Genomic DNA, 25896 nt, shown 5'->3' with positions numbered 1-25896 from the left:
GGTAGAAATGTTATTATTATTGGTTTACTTTATTTTTGGCAAAGTAAGAAAATATTACTTGTAAACATAGGTAAGGCTAAAACATTATAAAAATATGTGGTATTTTATAATCAAGTTTTGTTCAAAATTTTAATGGATATTCTTTTGCGGTATGCGTCAAAAATATAGTTCTGTAACACTGCCATAACTGAAAAACTAGTTTATCCGAAATCACAGTAGTATTGTTATGTCCGAAATACACTTCACTTGACGATGTTCTCGTGTCAGTCTTCTTGATAACAAAGATTTTGGTTTACAGCCAAATTGTGATACAGCTCTTTAATGCGTTTTTGTAAGATAATTATTTATTCGATTGATTGTGAATTACTGCTTTCAACTTCTGAAGTTCGCAACACGATTAGCGAGATACATTCATTGAATAAACGGAGTTACTGTAAAGTGTAGTCCAAATAATTAGACGTAAGCTACCCCGCTTACGTCTAAACGGCTACCGTCGTTTTCCTATAGCAAATTGAGTTCAACTTAAACTTCAGTTTTTCTCGTTAAATCTTTGCTAATGCATAAAATTATCATTAATTAGACATAAATGTGAGCGATTACCTCTTAAATGTGTAAAAATTGTGCTTTTAAACCACTTATGTACATTTTTAAAAATAAACATACACAACACACGAAGTGTGTTTGTCGTTTATAGAATTACATTGAATTATCTTGAACGAAATTATTTTTTGAATAGGTTACACATAACCAATTGTTGTTGTACAACAAACCACATCACTTTTTAGCTTTCTGTACTTTTTAATTAAATGAAACCTATATGTGTGTGTTAAAACTACCAGTTGTATCACGGAGTGTATATTGATAGGAGATGATTCGAGTATTTGACCCTTACTGTAGTAAATTCAATCTTATGCAAAAACTATTCATTCGATTTTATTGGTTTATACGTTATCTTGTTGCTTATTAATTCCTCTTTAAAAAAATATACGTTTTAGTATACTCCCGTTGCTATTAATGGATTTATAGCGAGATAAACACAAGAAATACACATTTTATGTTTTATGTTTTACCACCGCGCGTTTTACCGTGTTGTGGCTATCGATTTTGTACAATTAGCGTAAAGCGAAGCGCCGAGGTTATACATTTTGATGTACCCACTCACGTCTTTGTTGAATTATAGTTTCATTTCTAGGCCGATTTTGACAAATTATATATCATTAGAAAGCTTACGTTCCATAGTAAACAGATATATAAACATATATTAAGTGTTTCTTCTGATTTCGACAGCCCGGCGAGTTATAACTTTAACTTTTGCAAATATCATACCGTATTGGAGTTTTAGAATCTAGATTTACGGTTGACATGTTCGTACTTAATACCAATTTGTAGCGTTTATATTTGGAGTTCAGTTTTAAAAATTACATCTTGCTTAGGAGAATAGAATTCTGTATACGATAGAAAAAAATTGTTTAAAAAAACGAAAGTAATTAAGGAATGAAGGCGGAAGAAAGTAGCGCGCGTTCCTAACGCACTGAACTGATGCTACGATCTTGGCGATTATGCTTTTGTTTAGAAACCGGCCATTGAATTTCCTTTGCCATGATTATTATATTTTTGATGGAATATATTGTGGTATTTTGTTCACGAAACATATCAATAAAGCTTATTATAAATAAATCTTAACAAATTAACGATTTCAGCTCTTGTTTATAACACAGAAAGGGTGATAACTTTATGATGAAACAGCGTATATAGCGGATCCTCTCGATTTTATTCGGCTTTGCATGCATACTTGAAATAAAATGGGTCTCAAAAACATTCATCGTTTGCTGTTAATTATCAACGAGGGACTTATGTATAATTATATGAAATGTTATTTACCTTAAATTATCAATTTATTAAAGATTCTTGAATATCACGGTCGGTGTTACGCATTTCGTATTTTGACATCAGGGCATCATGTCCAACTATTCAAAATCATATTTTTTTTTCACTGGGACGATGACGGCTTAGATTTAGACAGGCAGACAGATAGTTTATTCAGACTTATACAACAGTACATCGTCTTCAACTCAAATATATAAATTATTTTTAGACGAATTGTAAGGTGATTACACATATAGCAGTGATGATTCTGAGAATGTTGCCATGTTTCTTATCCGTGTAATCTAGAGTCCGTGGTTTGAGCATTTTTATCGCGGTGTTCAATAAAAGATATCTCAATAATCTTGTTTATCGATAGATCTGTGGTTTTATTGCCCCTGTGTTCAGCACAAACCAATTATCTCTTTATGATCAGATACTGTGCCGACCAATACTAAATAGCACTATGGTGTCATACGCCACAGCAGGGACCTATACTTGTGATCATGGAGTCTTAGTGCAAGACTTAAAAAAGTATGTTGTTTCGCTTGCGGTTGTTAAAGCTAAAACGGGGCTTCCCAGCTGGCACAGCTGCAGATATTCGGATTTGAATACCTAAACTTATTCAGACCTTATTCTTAACCGTTGCGCGTTTTACGATATCGGATTTTAGGCGGGAATACAACTCAGTGAAACTATTCAATTTCTTATACAACATTAAGCATATTAACAGTTATTGAAATTAACAATATCAGCGACATCTTTTTAAAGACTAAACACCTTTTCAAGTATCGAATTTAACATGTCAATAAAATATATTAATACCAAAAAAGGCTTCATTTAATATTGTTCACATTAAACCTTTAAATGAAAGTGTCGCTTTAACCATTTTCCGTGTTATTTAGCCGCGAATCGTTTGCTAAAAACAGTTAACAAAAAGGGCTACACGTTCTAATTCTTAATGAAATACAAAAATAAGTATAACATAATTAATAACGTCCATAAACACACACGGCAAGATCAAAGTTTTAATGGAAAACTAATATGACATTCCGCGTAAATTATTATTTTCGTCTAAATCGAATACTATATAAAGAGAAACAATGTATTTATAACCGACCAATGAGGTAACATTATGCAACTTTCAATTTACACAGTGCTATATGGCAACAATATGGAATTTGAACAGTGGTAGTGTTTTAAGGTCTGGACTATCATTACTTGTAAGTTTGTATAAACATTTTTCTAATGCAATTAGTAAAATAATGTTTATATTTTATGTTTAATAATTTATTGCATGATTATTCTGTGCTGTTATATGAATTTGATGCCGTTAAAGCTTCCGACATGAATTCATGTCGGAACGATGCTATTGCAAAATAACGTTAAACGATATGAGGTCGATGTAAATCGACCTCATATTTATAGGAGTACTGTAAAGTGTAACATTGAATTGAAGGGCGTAATACATTTCTAGTTTCGCTTTGGATAAAAATATATCATAACAATGGCAGAGAAGGGATCAGATGTACTAATTGACTTTTGCTGTAATGTTTGTGAGGAGGAAAATTTAACCAAGGAAGCAATGTTTTACTGTCAACAATGTAACAAAGGCCTCTGTAATGACTGTATAGGACTACACAATCAGTTTTATAAGATGCACGTCGCAAATGGGAGAAGCGAGATGGAGAAATGGCCAGTTAAGAAGAAATTATTTGAAGAATTGAAGTTTTGTCAACAGCATAAAGATCAACCGATAGAGATGTATTGTGAAGACCACAGTAAACTCTGTTGTTCCATGTGCCTGTTCCATGAACACAGGTAAGTAATTAAATTGGCTTGTCTGGAAACAATTCAGATTCAGTTAAAAAGTTATCTTCTGTAGTAAACTTCCCATTTTGTATGTGGGAATTCGTTTTCCACTAATAGAGCACCATAAAAAATCATTTTGGCATTTTTCCAAAATGATTTCATTACAAGAACATAATGGCTGCCTGGGGTACTTTTAAGTAATACCGGAGCCTACTATGACCACTTTAAGAGACTCAGTTGGCTGTCCTGTAAGCACAGTGCTTAGAACACGTGCATCTCACCAAGGAGACCCGTGTTAATGCAATCCCCATTCCCAGAAGCATTTGAATTGGTTACTGGCCACCATACCGGACCAATTGAGACAACCATGATTGGTCCTTGTTGGCTCAGGTACTACTTAAGAGTAACCCTGGTACTCTTATACTGCAAACTACCCTGTGTGCAGAAAATATGCTAAACATAACTTGGAATATGGTCTGGTGCTTTTAAGCGTATTTTCCGTACCCGGGGTAGATTGTTGTTAACTTAAGAGTACCTCAGGGGCACTTTTAAGTAGTATCTGAGCCGACAACTATTAATTTTGCGCTCAAGTTGGTTCTGCTTTATTAAATTTATGCATTAATATGCTGTTAGTGTTTCGTTCGATTCCAATAAATAACAAATCTGCACATTAGGCAACATTAAGCTTGACATGAAAAAGCTTTTAAACCAGTTTCAACATACTTGTCATAGAATAGCAACATATTACCACTAAATATTCACAAATTGTTTTTCAGACATTGTGTCAAGCTGGTGCTGATAGAAGAAAAATCACAAGCAGTCAATGAAATGGAGGATTTTCATACGTTACCTGCAATTATTGCTGATATCCAGAAAAAGCTTGAAACTGCAAAAGATGACACACAAGAATTTCGGAAGGAACTGAAGGATTCATATGATAAAGCATATAAAGAAATTAAAGTACTTCGTCAGAAAATCAACGACATCTTAGATGAATTGGAGAGAAAAACAATACTATCGTTGGACAACTTGCTTCAAACACTAAATCAGTCTATTCAATCTGATGCGGACACGTGTTCAAAAACCACAGATGGTTTGAAAAAAATCTGCAATACAATAAATGACATTGAAAATATCCCAAATGACTTATCTTTTATAGCGTACCACAAAACACTGGAAATTGTTTCACACGCGCAGAATCTGTTTAAAGAATTGACTGGAACCAGAAGACCTCTAGTCATTTTTAACAAAAACCCTAGCATCGACACAACACTATCTGAGTTGTCTTCTCTTGGAAGTATTGAATTTGTTGAAAAAAATCTCAAGAAGGACAATGCCATGATAATCGATTGTACTCTATTTATACTAGGAAGACCTACCTACGTTCAACCATAAAATCACATTAAAAATGGATATTGCAAAAATTAAAACTCACTTCTCGAATGCATGTTCTTGTATGTATTAAATTAAGGAAATGTCAAGTAAAAAAAAAAAAATTATTAAAAATCAATAAATAATAATAATAAAAAAATGGTAGAACTATGTTCCCTGTCTTATGTTAAGTGTAATCGTAATATTTGCTCTTCCTAGCTTTATTATCACCACTATCATAATCATCATGGTCATCACCATTGTCGTCATCTCGATCATCATCATGATTTCTAGTATCATCATTATCAGTATTACTATCATTATTAGCATCGTTGTTGTTGTTGTTACTATTATTAGAAGTATTATTATAACTAAGGCTGTTGTTGTAAATCATTAATCCTACTCTTTAATATGGAGTGTATCCACACAAATATTCCACCACTAACTGTTTACTATTTAATGTTGTTGTTGGTGTTACTTTTGTAGAAGTACTATTATAACAAATGTGGTTGTTGGTGATCACTATACATTATTTTGTAATTAGAACGAATTCACATACGTACTTAACTATTAATTATCCAACACCTACGGGTTCGAAACCCAAATTTTCTTTTGTTTGTAGACAATATATTGTTTAAATAACCATTATGTTACTGACCCTTTACTGGAGAATTTTCACATGACAACCACTTTCCCAATTGATCTACTATGATTTATCGTATATAATACTGTTTGTTTGATATCTGTGTAATTATCTTATACATATGCTCACATGTTATTACAAAATGTCATTGTTTTGTAACCTGTGAAAACAAATAAAGTTCTGTTCTGTTCTGTTCTGTTCTGTTCTGTAAGAGCAAAAATCTTCACAATGTTCGATTAGCATCTGATGAATTAGAATGTGATTTAAGAGGCATTATTGAGCTACCTGGTGGAGACATCCTAATTCCAGACTATGAAAACAAGAACATTAAGTTGCTTGATAAGACGTTCACAGTTGTCTCTCACTTAGGCTTGCCTGGCTCTCCTTATGACATTTGCAGCATAAGTCCTAATGAGGTTGCTGTTACTGTTGAGCAATGGGGCGAAATTTACACCGTCCAGTTCCTCAAGGTTAAAAACAGGCAGATAACGAAAGGCATAGCTCTAAACTTCGAACACATTTGTCATGGTATCACATTCTTCAACCAAAGTCTATTTATAACTTCATATACTGCCTTGTATCAGTACACACTGGATGGTCAGCTGTTGAAGAAGATCTATGAAGATACTTCAGGTTCAGCAACAGGTATGTTTGATTTTTTATTAATAAGCGACAACCTTAACGTTCCAAGTTTTTTTATAAAGAAACTACGATTTATATAGAATCATTACTAATGTATTTATGATGACAAAAGCCTCACGATGGTAAAAGTTTTCGTTTAAAATTAAACATATGCACAACTAAGTATTGTTATATGTTAAACAAGGCAAAACAGTTTGCCTAAATTAATTAAAGAATGCCTGTCGAAAAAGATTCAATGAATAAATATCAAATTTCGAAGAATTTGCAAGTTATTGATTTGAAGTTTAAGTCGATGTAATATTATAGACACACATATTTTTAAATGTATCTGTGTTTAAAAACTTTGACAAAATAGATTCAATGCATAAATAGCAAATTTCGAAGAATTTGCAACTTATTGATTTGAAGTTTAAGTCGATTTAATTTTATAGACACACATATTTTTAACTGTATCTGTGTTTTAAAAACTTTGCTTATTAAGAGTTAAATTGTACAATTTATTTGAATAATCATTATGCTGTTAATAATAAATGCATGTATGAAGAGTCATAAGTATTAATTGAGAAGTATTTCATTTATTACCCAGTGTACAAGTGCGCCGTGAGTGCCGATGGATCACGGCTGTATGTAACCAACTACACTAACAACAAGCTCCTTACCCTGTCTATGGATGGGGCTGTCCTGTCATCCTTGGAAGATCCTGCAATTTGCAGTCCTAGGGGTGTACACGTGTCAGAGACAGGGCAGCTGCTGGTTTGTGAAGACGGAGCACACAGCGTAGTGCAGGTGGATGGTGAGAGAGGAGTTGTGACCCTGATTTCCGTGGAGGACCGTCTAAATTTCCCAGAGAATGTGTACCATAGTGCACGAACGGACAGGTTGATCGTTGTACAAGCAAATGATAGCATTATGATAACCAATAGCAAGTAGAATCGCAGCATTATTATTTTCATTATCATATTAACAACTTAATTGTTTACACAAATAGCTACCAATTTTTACTCACTTAGCATAGATATAAATAAACTTTATCAAGTAAGGATTTTTAGAAAGGGATTGTCATTGCAGAATGAAAAGTAATCAAAACTGGGTACACTTAAAAAAAGACGCATTTATTTGAAAGCATAACGGAGAAGTGTATTTTTATTATTTATAAGAAACGTTGAATCATTGATATAAAAGTTAATGTGCAGATTCGAACACATTTAAAAAAGCAATTTTATCAACTGTTATTATACCCCCAGAAACGAAGTTTAGGGGGGTATATAGGAGGGAGCTTGTTTGTCGGTCTGTCTGTCTGTCGGTCCGTATAAAGTGTCCGCTCTCTAATTCAAGTTGTTTTCATCCAATCTTCACCAAACTTGGTCAGATGTTGTATCTAGATGATGTCTAGGTCAACTTCGAATATGGGTCATTCCGGGTCAAAAACTAGGTCTCGGGGTCACTTTTTGGGTTTTAAACATTGAGCATGGTGTCCGCTTTCCAATTCAAGTAGTTTTCATCTGATTTTCACCAAACTTCGTCAGAAGTTTTATCTAGATGATCTTAAGGCCAAGTTCGAACATGGACCCTGCCAGATCAAAAACTAGGTCACGGGGTCACTAAGTATGTTTTACACATTTAGCATGGTGTACGATCTCTAATTTAAGTAGTTTTCATCCGATCTTCACCACACTTCGTCAGAAATTGTATCTAGATGATGTGTAGGTCATGTTCGAACATGGGCCATGCCGGGTCAAAAACTAGGTCACGGGGTCACTTAGTGCGTTTTAAACATTGAGCATGGTGTTTTTTGTGAAGACAACATGCAAAATATTCTGTGTCAATGCGGCATGTGGTGGGATATTCATCACGTCTGTGACAAAGCTCTAGTGTTTATTTTGATATCACATACTTTAAAAAAAAGTATGCATAAAGCAACTCGTGCATTGGTTCTCACTTATTTGTTTCACATGTTGACAAATTGTCATATCAATTGATCAAAATTTCATTTAAAAAGTAAGTTTTTAACTCGCACACTGCTGATTTCAATGCATATTGAGCTTGCGACGGATAGTATATTTTTTTAGTTAAACACTTAGCTGAAAAAGTGTCCTAGTTCTACCTACATGGATGTTGATACCTACAAACTACATGTATGTAATATTTTGTTTATTGAGGTCTGATTCTTAGTTCTATTTTAAGGGAAGGTAAATTATTTAAAAAAAATCATCAGTACGGTAAACATTAAAAAATACTTATGAGTGGTGAGAAAAGGATCGTGTGAGTTTTTTGTTTGTTAAACTTTGAATATTATATATTTTGCGGTCAATTTTAACAAGATATCTCATTTGATTTCGAATACACTTGCTAGTTGTTTTTTGCAATGAACAATTAGGTGTTTTATTAAACGTTTGGTTTTGCATGTGAGGTGGTATGATCTACATGGTATTAATTGAATAATATTCATTCTTGTTGATTTAAAGTGTTTGCCAATGTCTACTACCCATGGATGTAGCTCCGTGCTCTGTGAAAATGGGGTTTAATGCATGTTCGAAAAGTGTTGTCCCAGATTAGCCTGTGCAGTAGGCAGAGACTTTCTGTCAACGAAAAATACCATTAAAGCTAAACGTGTCTTCCCTGATTAGCCTGTGTGGACTTCACAGGCTTATCTGGGACAACGCACTACGCATTCATAAAATCCCATTTTCACAGAGCACGGCCCAATTATTAATTGCAACAGACAGTTTCATTTTATAAGTGATTTTGTTTGCTTTCGTAATTGTTGTTTACACATTCATTTCCTTTTACTGGTGCATGGAATGTGCCTGTACAAAAGTGTATATTGTCAATGTGCGTGTTGAATTATCCCAGTACCCAATTATTATATATAATTTGCATTAGTTGCCAACTCAGTTAGCAATTAATACATTTTAACCGTAATACAAATGCAATACATAAGGCCACTTACAATTTTTCTGCCAGCCATTACAGTATGGCTTCTTGTCTTCATTGATCAAACTTGAAAAATGTAGAATGATCTTACCTAAATGACGCTACCAAAAAAGTTAAATATAAAATTGTTCATTAAACATATTAATTATTTCGATATAAAACACTACGAAACCATGATTCCTGAGACTAGTTTACTTAAATGCATTTTAAAATATGTTTGCGATGATGTTTGTTAACATTAACTTAATCTTGTTGTATTGTTCTTATTAGACCGTGTGTTTGTATGATCACTGATTACCAATGTGTGTTGTCTTCTCATATATCATGTAGCCATGTATGTTTGTGAACAAGAAAATATTTTGATGTTTGGATTTGTTTTGAATTTTAAACACTTTCAGATAGCAGAATGTTGGTATGTGAGTCTATCTACTTGACCTACTGATGAAGTGTGACATTTGCTCCGATCCGTGGATATAAATTTTTCTCTATAATAACCGTTTACTGTTTTTTATGCAACACTTTAATATATTGATTTAGCTGATTTTTGTTATGTGAGTCAACCTACATGACCTACAGATGAATTGTGAAATTATTTTCGGTCCATTTATCACCGTTTTCCAGAGGTTTTACGCAATGTTTCCAGATATATTGAGCTGAGTTTTGGTATGTTAGTCTACCTACATGACCTTCAGATGAAGTATGAAATTCGTTCTGGTCCTTTATTGTTTGGCGAAGTGTTTGGCTATTTGACTTATAAATTTTCTCTATAATAATCTTTTTCCAGAGTGTTTTTTTACGCAACGCTTTCAGCTAATGAGCTGATTTTCGGTGTGTGAGTCTACCTACATACAGATGAAGTGTGAAATTCGTTCCGGTCCGGTAGTCTACCAACATGATCTACAGAAGAATTGTGAAAATCTTTCCCGTCCATTGATTTTTGTCGAATTATGGGCCTTGGCTTTTTTCTATTATAAAGTTTTTCGTTATTTTTTTCGCAACGCTTTCAGATAGTGAACTGATTGTTTTGGTTTGTATGTCAACCTACATTACCTACAGATGAAGTTCGAAATCCCTTCCGGTCAATTGATTTTTGGCAAAGTTATTGGCCGTGGATTTTCACAAACGCAGATCTTGTTGCCTTTATAACAATATTTATATTATTAAATAATATATGTTATGTATAAATATGTTAGTATGGTGTTCTTTTCAAAGTTGTAGTAACTGCAACAATGTTAATATAACAAGAATGTTTATTTTTCTTTGAATGATGTTTCGTAATTTTGTGGGATAATTTCTTGTTGTTTAAGGTTTAACAAATTACTGTTTCAGTTAGCCTTTCGAAACACACAGCAAATGCAAATATTATGACAGGAATAGTAAAACAGGAAGTTTTAAAAAAAATATTCGTTTTATTTCTTGAATGAAACATGCATGTTCTAACTTTCTAGGGCAGCGACTATTTATTATCAAAGTTTATTATAGGCTCACTTATGTCGACAAGCATTCCATAACGGTATTATAATTGAATGTAGTTGCAAACGCATATCCTTAGAAAGAAACGGCAACCACAATACAATTTCATGATAATAATTTTGCAGTTTTTAAATGTATTTTGAATGATTTCAAATAAAGGTATTATGTCTGGTATAATATGGGAATTTATCAATAGGGGTTCAATTTCATATTATGTTTGTAATGGTTTTCCTACATATATGGTCTTACTAATTTTAAGAAGAAAACGATATGTTATAATAATTTTAAATATATTTTGAACATGATTTTTTTAAATAGTTTAAGAACATGTCAAACTTCAGAGATGGTTCATGAAGTTTTAAGCGTTTTGAATTACATATTTTAATCTATTGTATGAGCTTGTAAGCTATACACATTGTTATTACTATGCAACAATTGGAGCTGTATCTACTTATTCCTATACACATTAAAAGAGTAACAATCTTCCACATATGCTTAACCCATTTATGCCTAGCGTCTAGAAAAAAGGCCTTTGCAAACAGCGTAGACCCAGATGAGAAGCTGCATGATGCGGCGTCTCATCAGGGTCTGTGCTGTTGCTTAAGGGAATTTCTGTAAGAACTTTTCTTAATAGAAAAATCAATATACTACACATCCCTAATTTTGGAAATAAATTGATCCAATTTAGATGGATAGGAGAGTTCTCTAGGCATAAAAGGGTAAAATTATGATTTACAAAAAAATGACAGACATGCATTACAAACCAATTTTGTCTTCATCCCGTTAATGTTTAAATTTGAAAAGAAGATTGGTTTGTCTTTTTATAAACAATGCACTGAAACTTCATCAACACAAATTGGAAATGTATTTCATCTGGAAAATACTAATGAAACTTGCCAATACTAAATCAATTGCCGTGATTTACAGCTATCGAAAACCCAGAGTGATGGTGGTTGTAGTTGTGTGCATGCAACTAGCTCTATAGATCCAAACAATATAATGAAATATCTGGAAAAATACATACTCCGGAGAAATAAAAAATATACAATAAGATCATAGAGATATATGTTGTATCGACGTACTTATCTGACGGTAGATTACAGCTTCATAACAAGAAAGTAATTTTTTGCAAAGCATTAAAAGATGCACCATTTACAGTTTATATTGCGATACCATTTAAACTAATTATTGCGTGATCGTATCTATAAATCGATTCTTCTGTCAGTAATAAATCACATTGTATTTAGACTTATTTAATCATTTACACAATAATACACATATACATTATCAACATGTCATGTAAAATTCGATGATGTATGTTAGAACAATGTTTCAATATAAGGAAGAATCCAAATGTAGCAGTATACGACAAACCGTACCGAGAAATTAATTCAAACCAACAGTTTTCTTTGTCTTAAATTATACAAACATGATTTAGTTTTCATAAACAAAAGATGTGTTTGTCAGAAACACAATGCCCCCTATTGCGCCGCTTTGATGCCATATATTTGACCTTTGACCTTGAAGGATGACCTTGACCTTTCATCACTCAAAATGTGCAGCTCCATGAGATACACATGTATGTCAAATATCAAGTTGCTATCTCCAATAATGCAAAAGTTATTGCAAAACTTTAACCAAAACTTTAACCAAGGTTAAAGTTTTGGGACACACACACACAATGAATGGATGACAGACAGACAGGCCAAAAAACAATATACCCCGATCTTTCGATCCGGGGGCATAACATAAAGGACTCTGCTACACTGAACTAATTAAGGGTGCAGTACAAAAAACATTTTTTTAAATGATGGCTTAATATTTTGTCTTTCAAAACGAACATACTGGACAAAACATATTGAAAAACAACACCGGATACGTCGATGTAAACGATTATTTTTCGGTCTGGATATCGTTCTATTAAAACATTGTTTGTTTTGATACACCTCCCAAAAAGCAGAAAGTTTTATTGGAACCCCTGCAGTGTTGAGAAAAACGGCGGTTCAAAACAAATGATGCCTGATGAACACTTTAAATATTTTTAATCACATCATCATGAAACTTTATGATGACGTGTGAAGGCAAGATATCTCGACTAAGTTCGATAAACAGAAGATCGCATGAAGAAATTTGAACTATAAATATTGGGAAAGAATACTTCATCATCTCTTTTTTTCATTTTAATTGTATCATCTTTAAATTTTGGTGACAACGTTTATGGGTGGAATATCTCCACCAAGTCCAATATCCAGCCAGATCACCTGATGCACTTTTGAATTATGACCCTTTATTTATCCCAAATTCACCAATCGCCAATTAATGTTGTATGCTCTGTATTACTATTGGTTTCCATTCAATATTTAAGTTTGCATTAACCAATCTTGATGGATCTTAAGATGTAGTGAGCCTAAATAGGGATATATATCGAGACTGAATTTGAGGCTTCACAAGTCCATGCCAATGTCGTTGTAACTTTAAATAGAACAAAATGTTTCTACTCAATAACTTCAGTTTTTAGCTGATATTGCAATCAAGTGTTGTGTGTATGTAAGTTAAAGGGAGACCTAGCATGGGATTGCATTTAAGGCCGGTCGAAGCAAGGTCAAGGTAACTGTACTAAAACAACAACGGTGTCCACTCAAAAGATTTTGGGTGCTCGTGTAAAATGCGTGACTATCATGTACATGTACTATCTTTTGTGCATGTCAAAAGATTCAGGTTGACATAATACAATTTAACAATGATCAGACAAAACATGCCCATGAGATAACTTACTTTGTCTCTGAGGAAGGAATGATGGAGAATACTGGTATATTCAGTCAGTATCCTGATCCTTTCATCTATGTGTATAGCACATAGCAAAGAGTCATCATTCATATACTGTCTCATCTTGATGTCATACGTTTATTTAAATTTTCCATCACTCTGTTTGTTGATTCAAAGATTTCAATATTTACACAAAACTTTAATAATCCTCCCTAACTTCACTACCTTTACAAATGCAATATTTGTATACTTTACTTGAACAAGCCCATACGGAAAACAAAATTAAGGCATACATTTGTATACATTTAATGACAATGACATGTACAGAACTTACTGTTCACTATGCAATTTAAAGTTAGTTCCCATACTATACAATTTAATACAATTTAAAATTATCATCACAGATTGAAACAATGAAATGTTAAAATCTAGAAACAAAACTGTACATACGAACATTACTATTTGCAAGACCAACCAACATGGTTGCAGGAGACTGTTTAAAGTAGGGTCTGGTTTTCTTTAACTTTAAAAGTTTAAGACATAGCTGTGATAATCAAAAGCGTGAAAATGGGTACACTATTCAAATACATGTTAATGGTTCCTTATATGCTACTATTACATATCTCGCCTCTTCGACATTTATCTGGTAATTAAGTATATTAACTGGAATCTTACCATTTCAGCCTTCCAAACAAACCTTGGGCTCTAAATAGTTCAAATACATGTAAATGGTTCCTTATATGCTACCATGACATATATAGCTCCTCTTCGACAGATATCTTGCAAGTAAATATATTGACTGGAATCTTACCATTTCAGCCTTTGAAACAAACCTTGGGCTCTTAATAATTTAGGATAGGGTTGTTATTTTGCTATTTAGGGGCAAATTGCCTGAAACACTTTTTTGTGTTTGAGACAAATTGAAAATAAATTAAAGCACATACGAACCATGAAAACAGACTTTGTAAATAACTGCATTAGTATGTCAATAGTAAGACATAATATGTTTATTGAAACGTTAAAAAACAAATGCATATTGAGCATGGATATAAATTCATGACTGTCCTTAAAATAACTAAAAACAAAAACATATTAATTCTTTACAAATGATGTTTTTCTGAAAATAATGAAAATGCATGAAAATCTTGTGAAACCTGACCTTTTTGAAATACTGAGGAATAATAGTTAAATGACTATCATATTTACAATCTTCAAACACATACATTGTCTTGCCAATGTAAAGTGTACATAAATTGTTCAGCTAAACAGAATGAACAACACTTAAATAGTCACACAAACCTTACATGATAATCAAATATTGTATGGAAACAAAAAACCACTCTAGAATAGAAACAAGAGATGTGTTTGTCAGAAACACAATGCCCCCTAATGAGCCGCTTTGAAGCCATATATTTGACCTTTGACCTTGAAGGATGACCTTGACCTTTCACCATTCAAAATGTGCAGCTCCATGAGATACAAATGCATGCCAAATATCAAGTTGCTTCAATAATGCAAAAGTTATGACCAAGGTTAAAGTTTTGGGACAGCATGACAGATTGACAGACAGACACACCAAAAACAATATGCCCCCGATCATTCGATCCGGGGGCATAAAAAATCATTCTAGAAATTGTGTTTGAAGCCTTATTTTAACAAAATGTAGAAATAAATCATCATTATTAACAAAGCATTAAAATAAATACATATTAACAAATAATGTGCATAATATCCATAAACCGGTTATTTCAGTATTTACGTAAACAGCTTACATAAAACAATTGTTTACAGCACATTACTAACAACACAATAATACAAAATTATCATAGAATATTTTGGATATAAATAAATCAATGATATTCACACAATTATATGTCATTTCAGCTTCCCATATCGCTGATCATGGATCTGTAAAACATTTCTCTCTAGGATTCAAATGAGTCGCGTTTTGTGAAAATTGGGCTAAATGCATGTGTGTAAAGTGTTGTCCCAGATTAGCCTGTGCAGTCTGCACAGGCTAATCAGGGACGACACTTTCCGCTTTAATGGTATTTTTCGTTTAAAGTAAGTCCCTTTTACCGAAAATCTAGTTAAAGCGGAAAGTGTTGTCCCTGATTAGCCTGTGCAGACTACACAGGCTAATCTGGGATGACACTTTACACACATGCATTTTGCCCAGTTTTCTCAGAATACGACTCAAATAACAATTGTACCATGACTACAGTTCCATGGTAAACTCCACAGCTGTTAAAGAACTATGCTATTGCACAGGACCCGTGGAATACAGCAGTCCTTCTGTTATACACATGTACATTTCAATGGCAGTTTACCTGTCAGAAAATGCACTGGATTTTACTTGATGGGCTTAAAAAAAATTGAACAAAGTATAAATGGCTAAAAGGTCATAAATGTGAGTGTTAACATCATTTCCAAAATAATGAACAAGTTTTACTAATGAGTATCTTCAGTTTTTAAAATTGAACAAAATATGTATTCACATTTTATAATCGAACTAAACATTATTTTCTTGTTGAATTATCAGATGTAATGTCAGGAAGACCCTTCCACGCCGGAGTGTCTAATCTTGGTTGTCTCTTGTGTTGGAATGTTCAGCCTGGTACCACTTTACATATGAGCCTCGTTCTGTGACAACTGATCTTAATGAATGTGCACAAAGTGAACTGCCAGATTAGCCTGTGCAGTCCACACAGGCTAATCAGGGATAACACTTTCAACCTGAACTGGATTTTTGTTTAGAAGGGAAGGGACTACACTTAAATAAAAATACCATAAATGCGCAGTGTCCCTGATTAGCCTGTGCAATCTGGGATGACACTTTACCCACATCATTTCGCCCAGTTTTCCCAGAACGAGGCACATATAAGTCTTCATTGCCAGAGGTTTGTGGAGAGGGTGTGGCCCCCTGCTGCATTCTGGTTCCCTGCCCAGCCCATCCCTCCCATCTGAGGCTGAGACCCGCCTAGGCTCATGCCAGCCATCTGGTTCTGCATCTAATTGAGGGAAGGAGAAAACATGTCGATTTTAAAACTGATCTGATGAAAATAAGAGCCCTGTTCTGGAAAAACAGGGCTAAATGCATGTGCTTAAGTGTCGTCTCTGATAAGCCTTTGCTAAGGGACATAACTTTCTGCTTGTATGAAATTTTCTGTTTAAAAGATGCCTCTTCTAAAAGAAAATCCAGTTTAGGCGGAAAGGATTGTCCCTGTTAAGCCCTTGGACACTTAACACACATGCATTAAGCACCACTTTCTCTGAGCTAGGCAAATAAATTGGGACCTTGGGTTATTGACAAAATCCTTTTCATTTAAATGATCGTTTTTCATTTAATTCCATCTTCAAAAGGAATTTTCATTTGCAAATTAATATTAATTAAATAAAAAAGCAATAAAGCTTTTAATAAAATTCAATCCAAATAATTTAAGTTTTGCTTTTGGAAAATTACCTCTTTCGTAGTTTGCTTCAAATACTTTGGACGTGAAATATATTTTCAATTTCACCTGATAAAACACTATACAGTCTAAAGTGACATGCAGTAGTCAGGTGCATTACTATGTTCCAGATTTACTGCAAAGAATTGAACAACTACCGGGTAAATCATCTTTACTAGAATAAGTTTAAAGGCTTCATTTTCAACCTTAAGGTACTGATGAGCAGCAAACAGCACAAAATATGAACAGGCTTCGAGTTACTCGCAGACTGTTCTGGTTTTATGCTGGTTGCAAAAGCCTTACAGTGTAAAACATTGGTGATGAATGCCAGAATATATACAACATGTACTCACCACGTTATGTCTAAAACTTGGCCCATGAATTTACTAATTCTTCTTCAACTAATAACCTTATACCAGTAATTGTTTCAGATTGATTTACAGTATGATTCATTAAAAATCATGAGCATTACAATGTGCTAAATTATAGGCATTGAAGTGTGAGGATTGGATAAAACACTGTTTATTCACTGACACTGCCCGTCTTAAATTAGAGTAAGGAGGAAAATAACCATAGAAACAACATCATGACCAATCCCAAACAAATTATGTGCCGGGTCTGGATTTTAAAATAAGCAATCCTCTGATCTGAAGTCCAGCGCTCTAATCAAGTGAGCTTGCCGGCCACGTACCTGGTTGAAATTCATCTGTGGCATGTGTTGTGGCTGCTGCCCGTACATAGGTGGAGCCATGGGCCTCATGCCCACCTGCCCCTGCATGCCCATAGGCTGCTGCTGCATTCCCATCATGCCCATGTGACCGCCCGCAGGCATACCACCCATCATGCCCATCTGGCCTCCATACATCACCTTAAACATTTACAAATCATGTACAGGCCGGAGATAATTATATGCCTTGTTCTGGAAAAACTGGACTTACTGCATGTGCATCAAGTGTTGTCCCAGATAAGCCTGCGCAGTCCACAGAGGCTAATCAGGGACGAAAATTCCTTTTTTTTTATAAATTTTTGGAATAGTTAGTCTCTTTCAAAACTGAAATCCAGATTATGCAGTGTTGTCTCTGATTAGCCTGTGTGAACTGCGCAGGCTTACCTGGGAGGACACTTTACACAAATCAATTAAGCCCAGTTTTGCCAATATATGGCTCATTTGATGAAGAAAAGAAATGGTTTACTTAGCTTTGCAAGATAAATATAGAATATTATGTGAGTTTTGGATAAAGATAAAGTTTATCATGTGAGGCTTAGAACCATGGTAGTGTGAGGCTTGCCGAGCGCTACCATGGTTCAAGTCGGGCATGATAAACTTGATCTTTATCCAAAACTCACATAATATTCTATTTATGCTATTATTTCCTCCCCTTTTCCATTAATAATTATAAAATATCGCATTTTTTACGATTTTATCTTTCCATAGTTGACAAAAACATATTCTCTTGGAAAAACCCAAATCTGATAAAAAAAATAGCGATAGTATAAAGCTCAAGTTTGTACGATCGTTTTTATACTTTATATATTCGTCTGGTAATAGGATAAAAGCTTGTGTAGTGCTAAGCCTAAACAGAGAAAATCATGGCATGTTTACAAATTTACCAGAACACTTATCAGCCATGTCATGCTAAAATTTGCCTTATGAATAGTAAAGCTGCAGTTAATGAGTCCACAAAACCTTACATTACATCACATCAAACCTGACTGAACAAATTGGTTGATACTTCAAGGGTAAATAAAAGCACTCAGATGCAATTGATCAACTTCTACTTCAGATCCACATGTCTATTTGTTCAAAAAGAAAAAGCCTAAAAAGTTATCTGTTTTTGTCTACTGGTTATACTGGTTACTTTCTTGATCTAACAAAAAGAAGATCTTTCCGAAGACAACCTGGTAAACACGTCATCTACCTTGATAGTATAATATTTTTTTGTCAGTCACCTTATATTATGAGCACACAGACATATAAGTTGAATACCATTAGTAGTCATTAAGTGTATGTAAACAAAAAGATGAATAAAATAAATGAAAACAAGAACTGTGACTAAGCAAAAATATAAGATTTTGGAGACTTAAAGTAACTTTGCAAGCAAGGCCAGCATATAAGCTACATACAAAGAAACATTACAGAACATTACCTCCATCCAGACGGAAGTAATTGACCAGAAACTATAGTTCTATCTTTAGTAACAGTCACTTGACAGAACTGGCCACAAATACTATCGAAATTTGATGTAATACCTCTAAGTGTGACATTTTCTTTCAGATAAGTATTGGTTGTTACATGCTACATGATGTATTATTGAAGTAGGGTTCGGTATAAGGAGAGCTTATACTGCCTTGCTATATGAGCTAGCTTTTATAGCGACGCAGTAGAGTGTCTGCCTGATTTGGATTTTTTTGAGGTCCCAGGTTCAATTCCCATTGTGGAGGGGATTTTTCTGGCTGGGTTAGCTGCGCCCAACTTAAAAAAACACCCTAGACATCCCTAAGATATCGTGGGATGGGGAAATTCGTGGAAGAATTTATCTATTGGAAGGGGTGTGTGTAGCAGGTTTTGGTATAAGGAGAACTTTTTCGTTGTAAGGAGAAGTTATACCACCTTGCTATATGAGCTAGCTTTTATAACGACGCAATAGAGTGTCTGCCTGATTTGGAACCGGGAGGTCCTGAGTTTGATCCCTATTGTGGTCGGGAATTTTTTCTGGCTGGGTACATTATAATGGTTTACACTTATGCCAAATTATATCAAAATCCATCAATATATGGAAAAAGAATGGCTAAGACAAGAATTTTCACGCTGTTTTATAGCCAAATTAGAATTTTTACCTCTAAGTGCAACCTTGACCTTTGAGGTAGGGAGAGCGGTGTTTCATACAACACTTTTGGGCCAAGTTTCCTTACTTGCCATATTATGCATTACAAGGTATAATGCGCACAATCACCTAATACAATGACCCCAAACACATGTGTAAAGTTTGAAATGAATACCTGAAGCATAATGTAGACACAGCTGCTGGCATTTGGGTGATTAGCATAGCTCAGACTATTCTGTGAACAGTTGAGCTAAAAATGACTTGAAATCTTTAAACGGCAAAGGGCAAGTAAAGAAACCCACGTGTTTGAACTTGACTTGAAATTAAATGTGTTTTTTTTATAAAACAAGAAAGAGTGTACTGGTTCTACTCTTAAACACATGTGATTTTCAACATGATCAATCTATCGGACAAATATAGCCCAGCATACCTGTTGGGCTGGCATCTGTGCATGCTGTGGCATACCATACATGGCCATTCCAGCCGGCTGTTGGGGTGGCATGTACATCCCCCCTGCAATCACACATAGCATCACATAATGAGCAATTGGCTTTTAAAACATCATATGAGCCTCTCCCTTGGAAAACAGGGCTTAATGCATGTATGTAAAGTGACATCCCAGATTAGCCTGTGTAGTCCACAAGCTAATCAGGGATGACAACTCCTGCTTTGATAGTATTTTTCTTTTAAAGGAAGTCTCTGTTAAACAGAAATCCAGCTATGGTGTACAGTGTCATCCCTGATTGGCCTGTGTGGATGGCACATGCTTATCTGGATCAACACTCTACACACATGCATTAAGCCCCATTTTCCTAAGGTACGGTGCATGTTCAAGGTCAGTCTGGTCCCATGTTCAGAACGGCAAAGGTTTGTTTAAAACCACAGGCAATCAAGGGGTGAGCGGATCTTGATTTGAATGTAGCAGCTCCACTGTTGGTTGTTTGTTTCTTCAAAGTTCACTTTAACATCAATAAATAGGTAAATTTTGTTAGTAATAACATCATTTTACAAGCAAAATTGAACAACATTAAGTAAATATTTTAACATGTACCAGACATTCACTTTCCACTGTGAATCTAATCCAGAATTGTGTGAACAATGGAACCAGAAAGAAATGTTGTTATAGCTACTGCAATATTAATCCATATAATATAACTACACAAATTTTGCATACACTCATTGATATTTTTGGAGAGGACAATAACACATGCATACTTATTTTCAAAAAGAGATTGCCAAGCAATATGGTCCCCTACCGGTGAAACTCCACCATTGTCAGTATTTTTTTGTATTTTTTTTACATTTATTGCCATAGCAACCACAATTTTTGACGTAGGAACAAATTGAATTGACGTGCATAATCTCCATATTGTCATCTGTCCATGTTTCAAGTTTCATGAAAAAATATGAAAAACTTTTTAAATTATCGCAGGATCAAGAAAAGTGTGACAGACTGACAGACAGACTGACGCGCAGAGCGCAAACCATAAGTCCCCTCCGGTTTCACCGGTAGGGGACAATAAGAAGAAGAAATACACATTATTCATTGCAAGAACTCTTCATAGTGGCCACTGATCAACCATAGTTAACTTTCTCTGGCTTTTCCCAAAATGTTTTCTTGACATCAATGTGATTTCTCAAGTACCTTCTTGTTATTTTAAAGTATTTTTTCAAATTCTACAAACAGAAAGTTCAGTTTGTAATATTGTTATATTATATCTTGTAATAATTTTATTACAGGCAAGATTTTATGTTTTGCCTTCTTTACAAAGGATTTTTTCTTTCCATGTCAGAAGCCACAATGCGGTTTCATATTACAATCCATACATTTTAATATAAACATCTGAAAAAAAGAAACACAATAACATATGTAGATACTTTTTCGTTTTCCAATTGCTCTAATTCGTTCTAATCAACATTTTACATGTGTCAGATTCCTATAGCAGCACGCATTTCTTGTAGATGTATATAATTTGTAATAAAATTAGACTATGATATTGTTATTAACAGAGTAAATGTAACAATTATGAAATTCTGGTTAACAAAAAATGATATCCAGATAACAGAAAAATAAAAAAAACAATGCTCTCAACAATTTATTAAACAAGATTCAAGTGTTGTGATAAAGGTATAAAACCCGTGGAAATTGGCATTTCAAATTTCATTATAAAAGTTAAGGATCATCAGTTAATTTTAAACTGTTAACCTCTGTTTATGTGATACATTAGTTTTACACTCACTCTTTGAAGTACACATAATTTATACTCCAATATTTTTTTTATATGAGTCATGTTCTGAGAAAACTGTGCATAATACATGTGCGTAAAGTGTCGTCCCAGATTAGCCTGTGTGGTCCGCACAGGTTAATCAGGGACAACACTTTACGCTTTTATGGTATTTTTAGTTTCAAGGAAGTCCCTCCTTACCGAAAATCAATTTTAGGCGGAAAGTGTCGTTCCTGATTAGCCTGTGCAGACTGCACGAGCTAATCTGGGATGACACTTTACGCACATGCATTAAGCCCAGTTTTCTCAGAACAAGGCTCATATTGTTTACCCTGTGGACGAGGTGACCTAGTGGCCATTGCTCGAGGACCAAAACCTAAACAGAAATAGTGGATACATCAAATATAGATACATTGCTCGAGGACCAAAACCTAAACAGAAATAGTGAATACATCAAAAAAAGATACATGCCTGAATCAGAATGAAGTGAGACACAGCCCAAAAGAATAAAGAAAAACATAATTCTTACCGAGTTCTGGGAAAACATGCTCAATTCATGTTCATGAAGTGTTGACACACAATAGCTTATGCAGTCTGCACAGGCTAATAAGGGGAAACACTTTCCGCCTTAACCACATTTTTGTTAAGAACAGAAAGTTGACACATAATAGCTTGTGCAGTCTGCACAGGCTAATTAGGGGAAACACTTTCCGCCTTAACCACATTTTTGCTAAGAACAGACTTCCTATAAAAGAAAAATTGCTACAAACACGGATAGTGTCGTCCCTTACTACTACAGAGGTAAATCTGCGACAACACTTCACACAGATTCATTAAGCCCCTTTATCCCAGAGCAAGGCTCTATCATACAAGTGCGAGAGTTATTTTCCTCTTGAGAGCAGACACAAAATATTTCATGCAGTAACATATGTACAAATACCAGTCATTTTGCATGCTGTAATAGGTGGACGCAAAACTGCTTGTGCAACAATGGGATTAAATCCTAACCACATACACCTGTAGATCAAAAACAGAATATGTCTATATATATATAAGACAATCAAAATTGATCTTACATACACATGTAGCAAAGAAAGTATTTTTGGGGGGAAAGTTTGTAAACATCAACCACACATCACTTATGACTCACAGCACAACACAGTTTTGCAGTCTAGAGAAATTGTATTCAAACTCACCCGAAATGTCATGCAAACATTTTATTATGACAAATTTGTAACATCTTATTCCTTTAGTTCTAGCATATGAATGATGTAACAATTATGTGCAGTTTTGGTATTGTCATTGTTACCTGAGCAAAGAATAGGATGGTAACAAAACCTACTCCTTCTTGTACCAATTTAAACCAAATCAGACAAAATATGACGCAAAAAAAGAGAATACATTGTAATTGTAATAAGGAATACCACCCTTTCAAAGAAAAAACAACAAAATACTAACAATGACTTGCTCATTTGAAAGAATAAAGGTTAATAAAATAGGACCTTGAACCTCCAACAGAATTTACGACCCCCATGCAAAGGCATTCTGTAGTAAGAAGATCAAGTCAAAGCAAGGGCCATCGAAGCTGGGTACCTGACCTGTATCAGCAAAATTATATGCCATCTGGGGCGGGTAAGGTGCCATATAATTGTAGCCTGCCGTGGAGAATACCCCACCCACCACATCAAAAGGTGCGGAGAGTTGAGAGGCGCTTACTGCTGTGAACATGGTTGTAATATAGGCATGAGTCATGATTGGTTAACATACACACAGGTCAGCATTAGTTCAGAGATTAACATGACACACGAGTCATTATTGGTTTAGAGATATACATGGTGGTTACATACACAAGTCATCATTGGTTTAGAGATTAACATACACACAGGTCATCATTGGTTTAGAGATTAACATACATACAGGTCATCATTGGTTTAGAGATTAACATGAAACACAGGTCATCATTAGTTTAGAGATTAACATACACACAGGTCATCATTGGTTTAGAGATTAACATACACACAGGTCATCATAGGTTTAGAGATTAACATACACACAGGTCATCATAGGTTTAGAGATTAACATACACACAGGTCATCATTGGTTTAGATATTAACATACACACAGGTCATCATTGGTTTAGAGATTAACATACACACAGGTCATCATTGGTTTAGAGATATACAGTAGATTCCACTTAATTGAATATTGTATAATTGAATAATTCGGTTAATTGAATAGAAATTGAAAACAGCAAACCATTTGCATCTCTTCCCGTTGTAAAAACTCTACAAATTCTGATAGGAAATATGGCGTATTTCGGTTAACTGAATAGCCAATTTTCTATTGCACACTTAATCCACACTATAATCAAGCAAAGAATGTCATAAATCTCCAAGGATACGCATCGTATCGATGATTTTGACAGACACGCTCAATTGACTGCCTTTGTTTTCATTTTACACCATGCATGTATGCAGCGTCTGTCAAGCGTCACGTGGATAACAGGTGTAGTATGCGAGCAAGTACAATGCAAACACTGGAGTCTCCGGTGTGTAGTCAGGTGCAAACTTTGGAATGCAAACTGTCGAGTAACACACTTCAACAGTTTGTTTTCGCTTAGAAACAATTAAAGAGTGTGTTGCTAATTAGAAACAAACTGTTGATGTGTCTTTCTCGACAGTTTGCAACAGGTGATGGAATGTTACACTATATTCTCAGTTCGTGTATATAAACCTACACAAATGCGTCACAGTAAATCATATCTTAACATGATGTCAAACAATCGAAAACGCGCACATTTGTCAAAACATCGCAGTCTTAACACTGCTGATCATGTTTTCACAATAACCAAAATTAAATCCAGTATTGACCAGATTTTCCGGTAAATCAGCACATTATCTGTTTCAATACTAATCTACCTGAAAGAGCGAAACGTCAAAGATACTGCATTCTTCACGCTACAAAGTTTTCCTTCGACAGTGTATATACACCCACGCTAATTTTCGCGCGCTTTTTACCAGGACAATACATGAGCAATAGATGTTGCTAGCGTAAGCGTTGTGTAAGCAATAAAATGAAATTGGGAAAAATCATTACACTCATTGTATGGCGTGACATTGTACATTGCTGCATACTTTTCGCTAGCTTTTTGTTGGGGGCAAAGGAAATACATGATGACGTTTTATTGAAAGATAGAAAGTGTGTTTTGGATTACAAAATTTGTATTCTCATTTGGGAATTCAACAAAACATTTATATTATATTTATGATGGATTCAATATTAAATTCCAATATTAACTTTTTTTAATGCTTTACGTGTCGAAACGATGTTTCGATTATGCATAAAAAGCACAATTTCCAAGATGATTACACCCGGTTAGTGATAACATTGGAAATATAACTGATTCCGCATAACTGAATACTCCGGATAATTGAATATTCGTACGTGACAAATGGGCTATTCAATTAAGCAAAATCTACTGTACATGGTGGTTTCATACACAGGTCATCATTGGTTTGGATAAACTCGATGGAAACAACCATATGAGTCATCATTGGTTTAGAGATAAATATGACACACAGGAAATCATTGGTTAAGAGATGGACATGGCGGTTACATACACACTAGTCATCATTGGTTTAGAGATTACATGTAACATGGCAGTTACCGGTACATACACACTAGTCATCATTGGTTAAGAGATTAACATGGCGATTACATACACATTGGTCATTAGTTCAGATATTATTTAATGGTATTAAGACATGATCTCAAAGGCCTTCGATAATTTTTTGCTGCATTTCAGCTTTTTAGCCATGTAACAGTTGTCAGTTATTCTACTTAACCCTTTACTGGACAAGTTTTGCTTATGTAAGTGCACATAGCCATGAATA

General features: G+C 34.5%; 2 protein-coding genes across 7 annotated transcripts in view; one reads left to right on the top strand and one right to left on the bottom strand.

The window, feature by feature from the left end:
- The first annotated feature begins 236 nt into the window (after positions 1–236).
- On the top strand, positions 237–9628 carry LOC127861916 (uncharacterized). Of its 2 annotated transcripts, none has more exons than XM_052400648.1 (3): positions 237–3086; positions 6274–6334; positions 6918–9628. In XM_052400648.1, the coding sequence occupies exons 1-3, from the start codon at positions 3027–3029 to the stop codon at positions 7259–7261; spliced, it is 465 nt and encodes a 154-aa protein (XP_052256608.1). In that variant the 5' UTR covers positions 237–3026; the 3' UTR covers positions 7262–9628. The 2 variants fall into 2 exon arrangements, 1 of the variants encoding a protein (XP_052256608.1); XR_008040367.1 differs by having other exon boundaries at positions 249–3684; positions 4452–6334.
- Positions 9629–13794: 4166 nt separating this feature from the next.
- Positions 13795–25896, bottom strand: part of LOC127861911 (stromal membrane-associated protein 1-like) — a 36617-nt gene continuing 24515 nt past the window's right edge. For 3 of the 5 annotated variants that reach the window (XM_052400634.1, XM_052400636.1, XM_052400635.1), the window contains 4 exons: positions 23602–23721; positions 20209–20291; positions 17645–17821; positions 13795–16515 (listed from right to left, as the gene is read on the bottom strand). In XM_052400634.1, coding sequence (XP_052256594.1) covers positions 16393–16515; positions 17645–17821; positions 20209–20291; positions 23602–23721 — 503 coding nt within the window. In that variant the 3' untranslated portion in view covers positions 13795–16392. Of the gene's footprint in view, positions 16516–17644; positions 17822–20208; positions 20292–22334; positions 22380–23601; positions 23722–25896 lie in introns of all 5 variants that reach the window. The other 2 variants (XM_052400637.1, XM_052400639.1) reach the window with 2 other exon arrangements.

This window comes from Dreissena polymorpha, chromosome 16, assembly GCF_020536995.1.
Source record: "Dreissena polymorpha isolate Duluth1 chromosome 16, UMN_Dpol_1.0, whole genome shotgun sequence".
Classification (NCBI taxonomy): domain Eukaryota; kingdom Metazoa; phylum Mollusca; class Bivalvia; order Myida; family Dreissenidae; genus Dreissena; species Dreissena polymorpha.
This window is presented reverse-complemented; position numbering and strand designations above follow the sequence as displayed.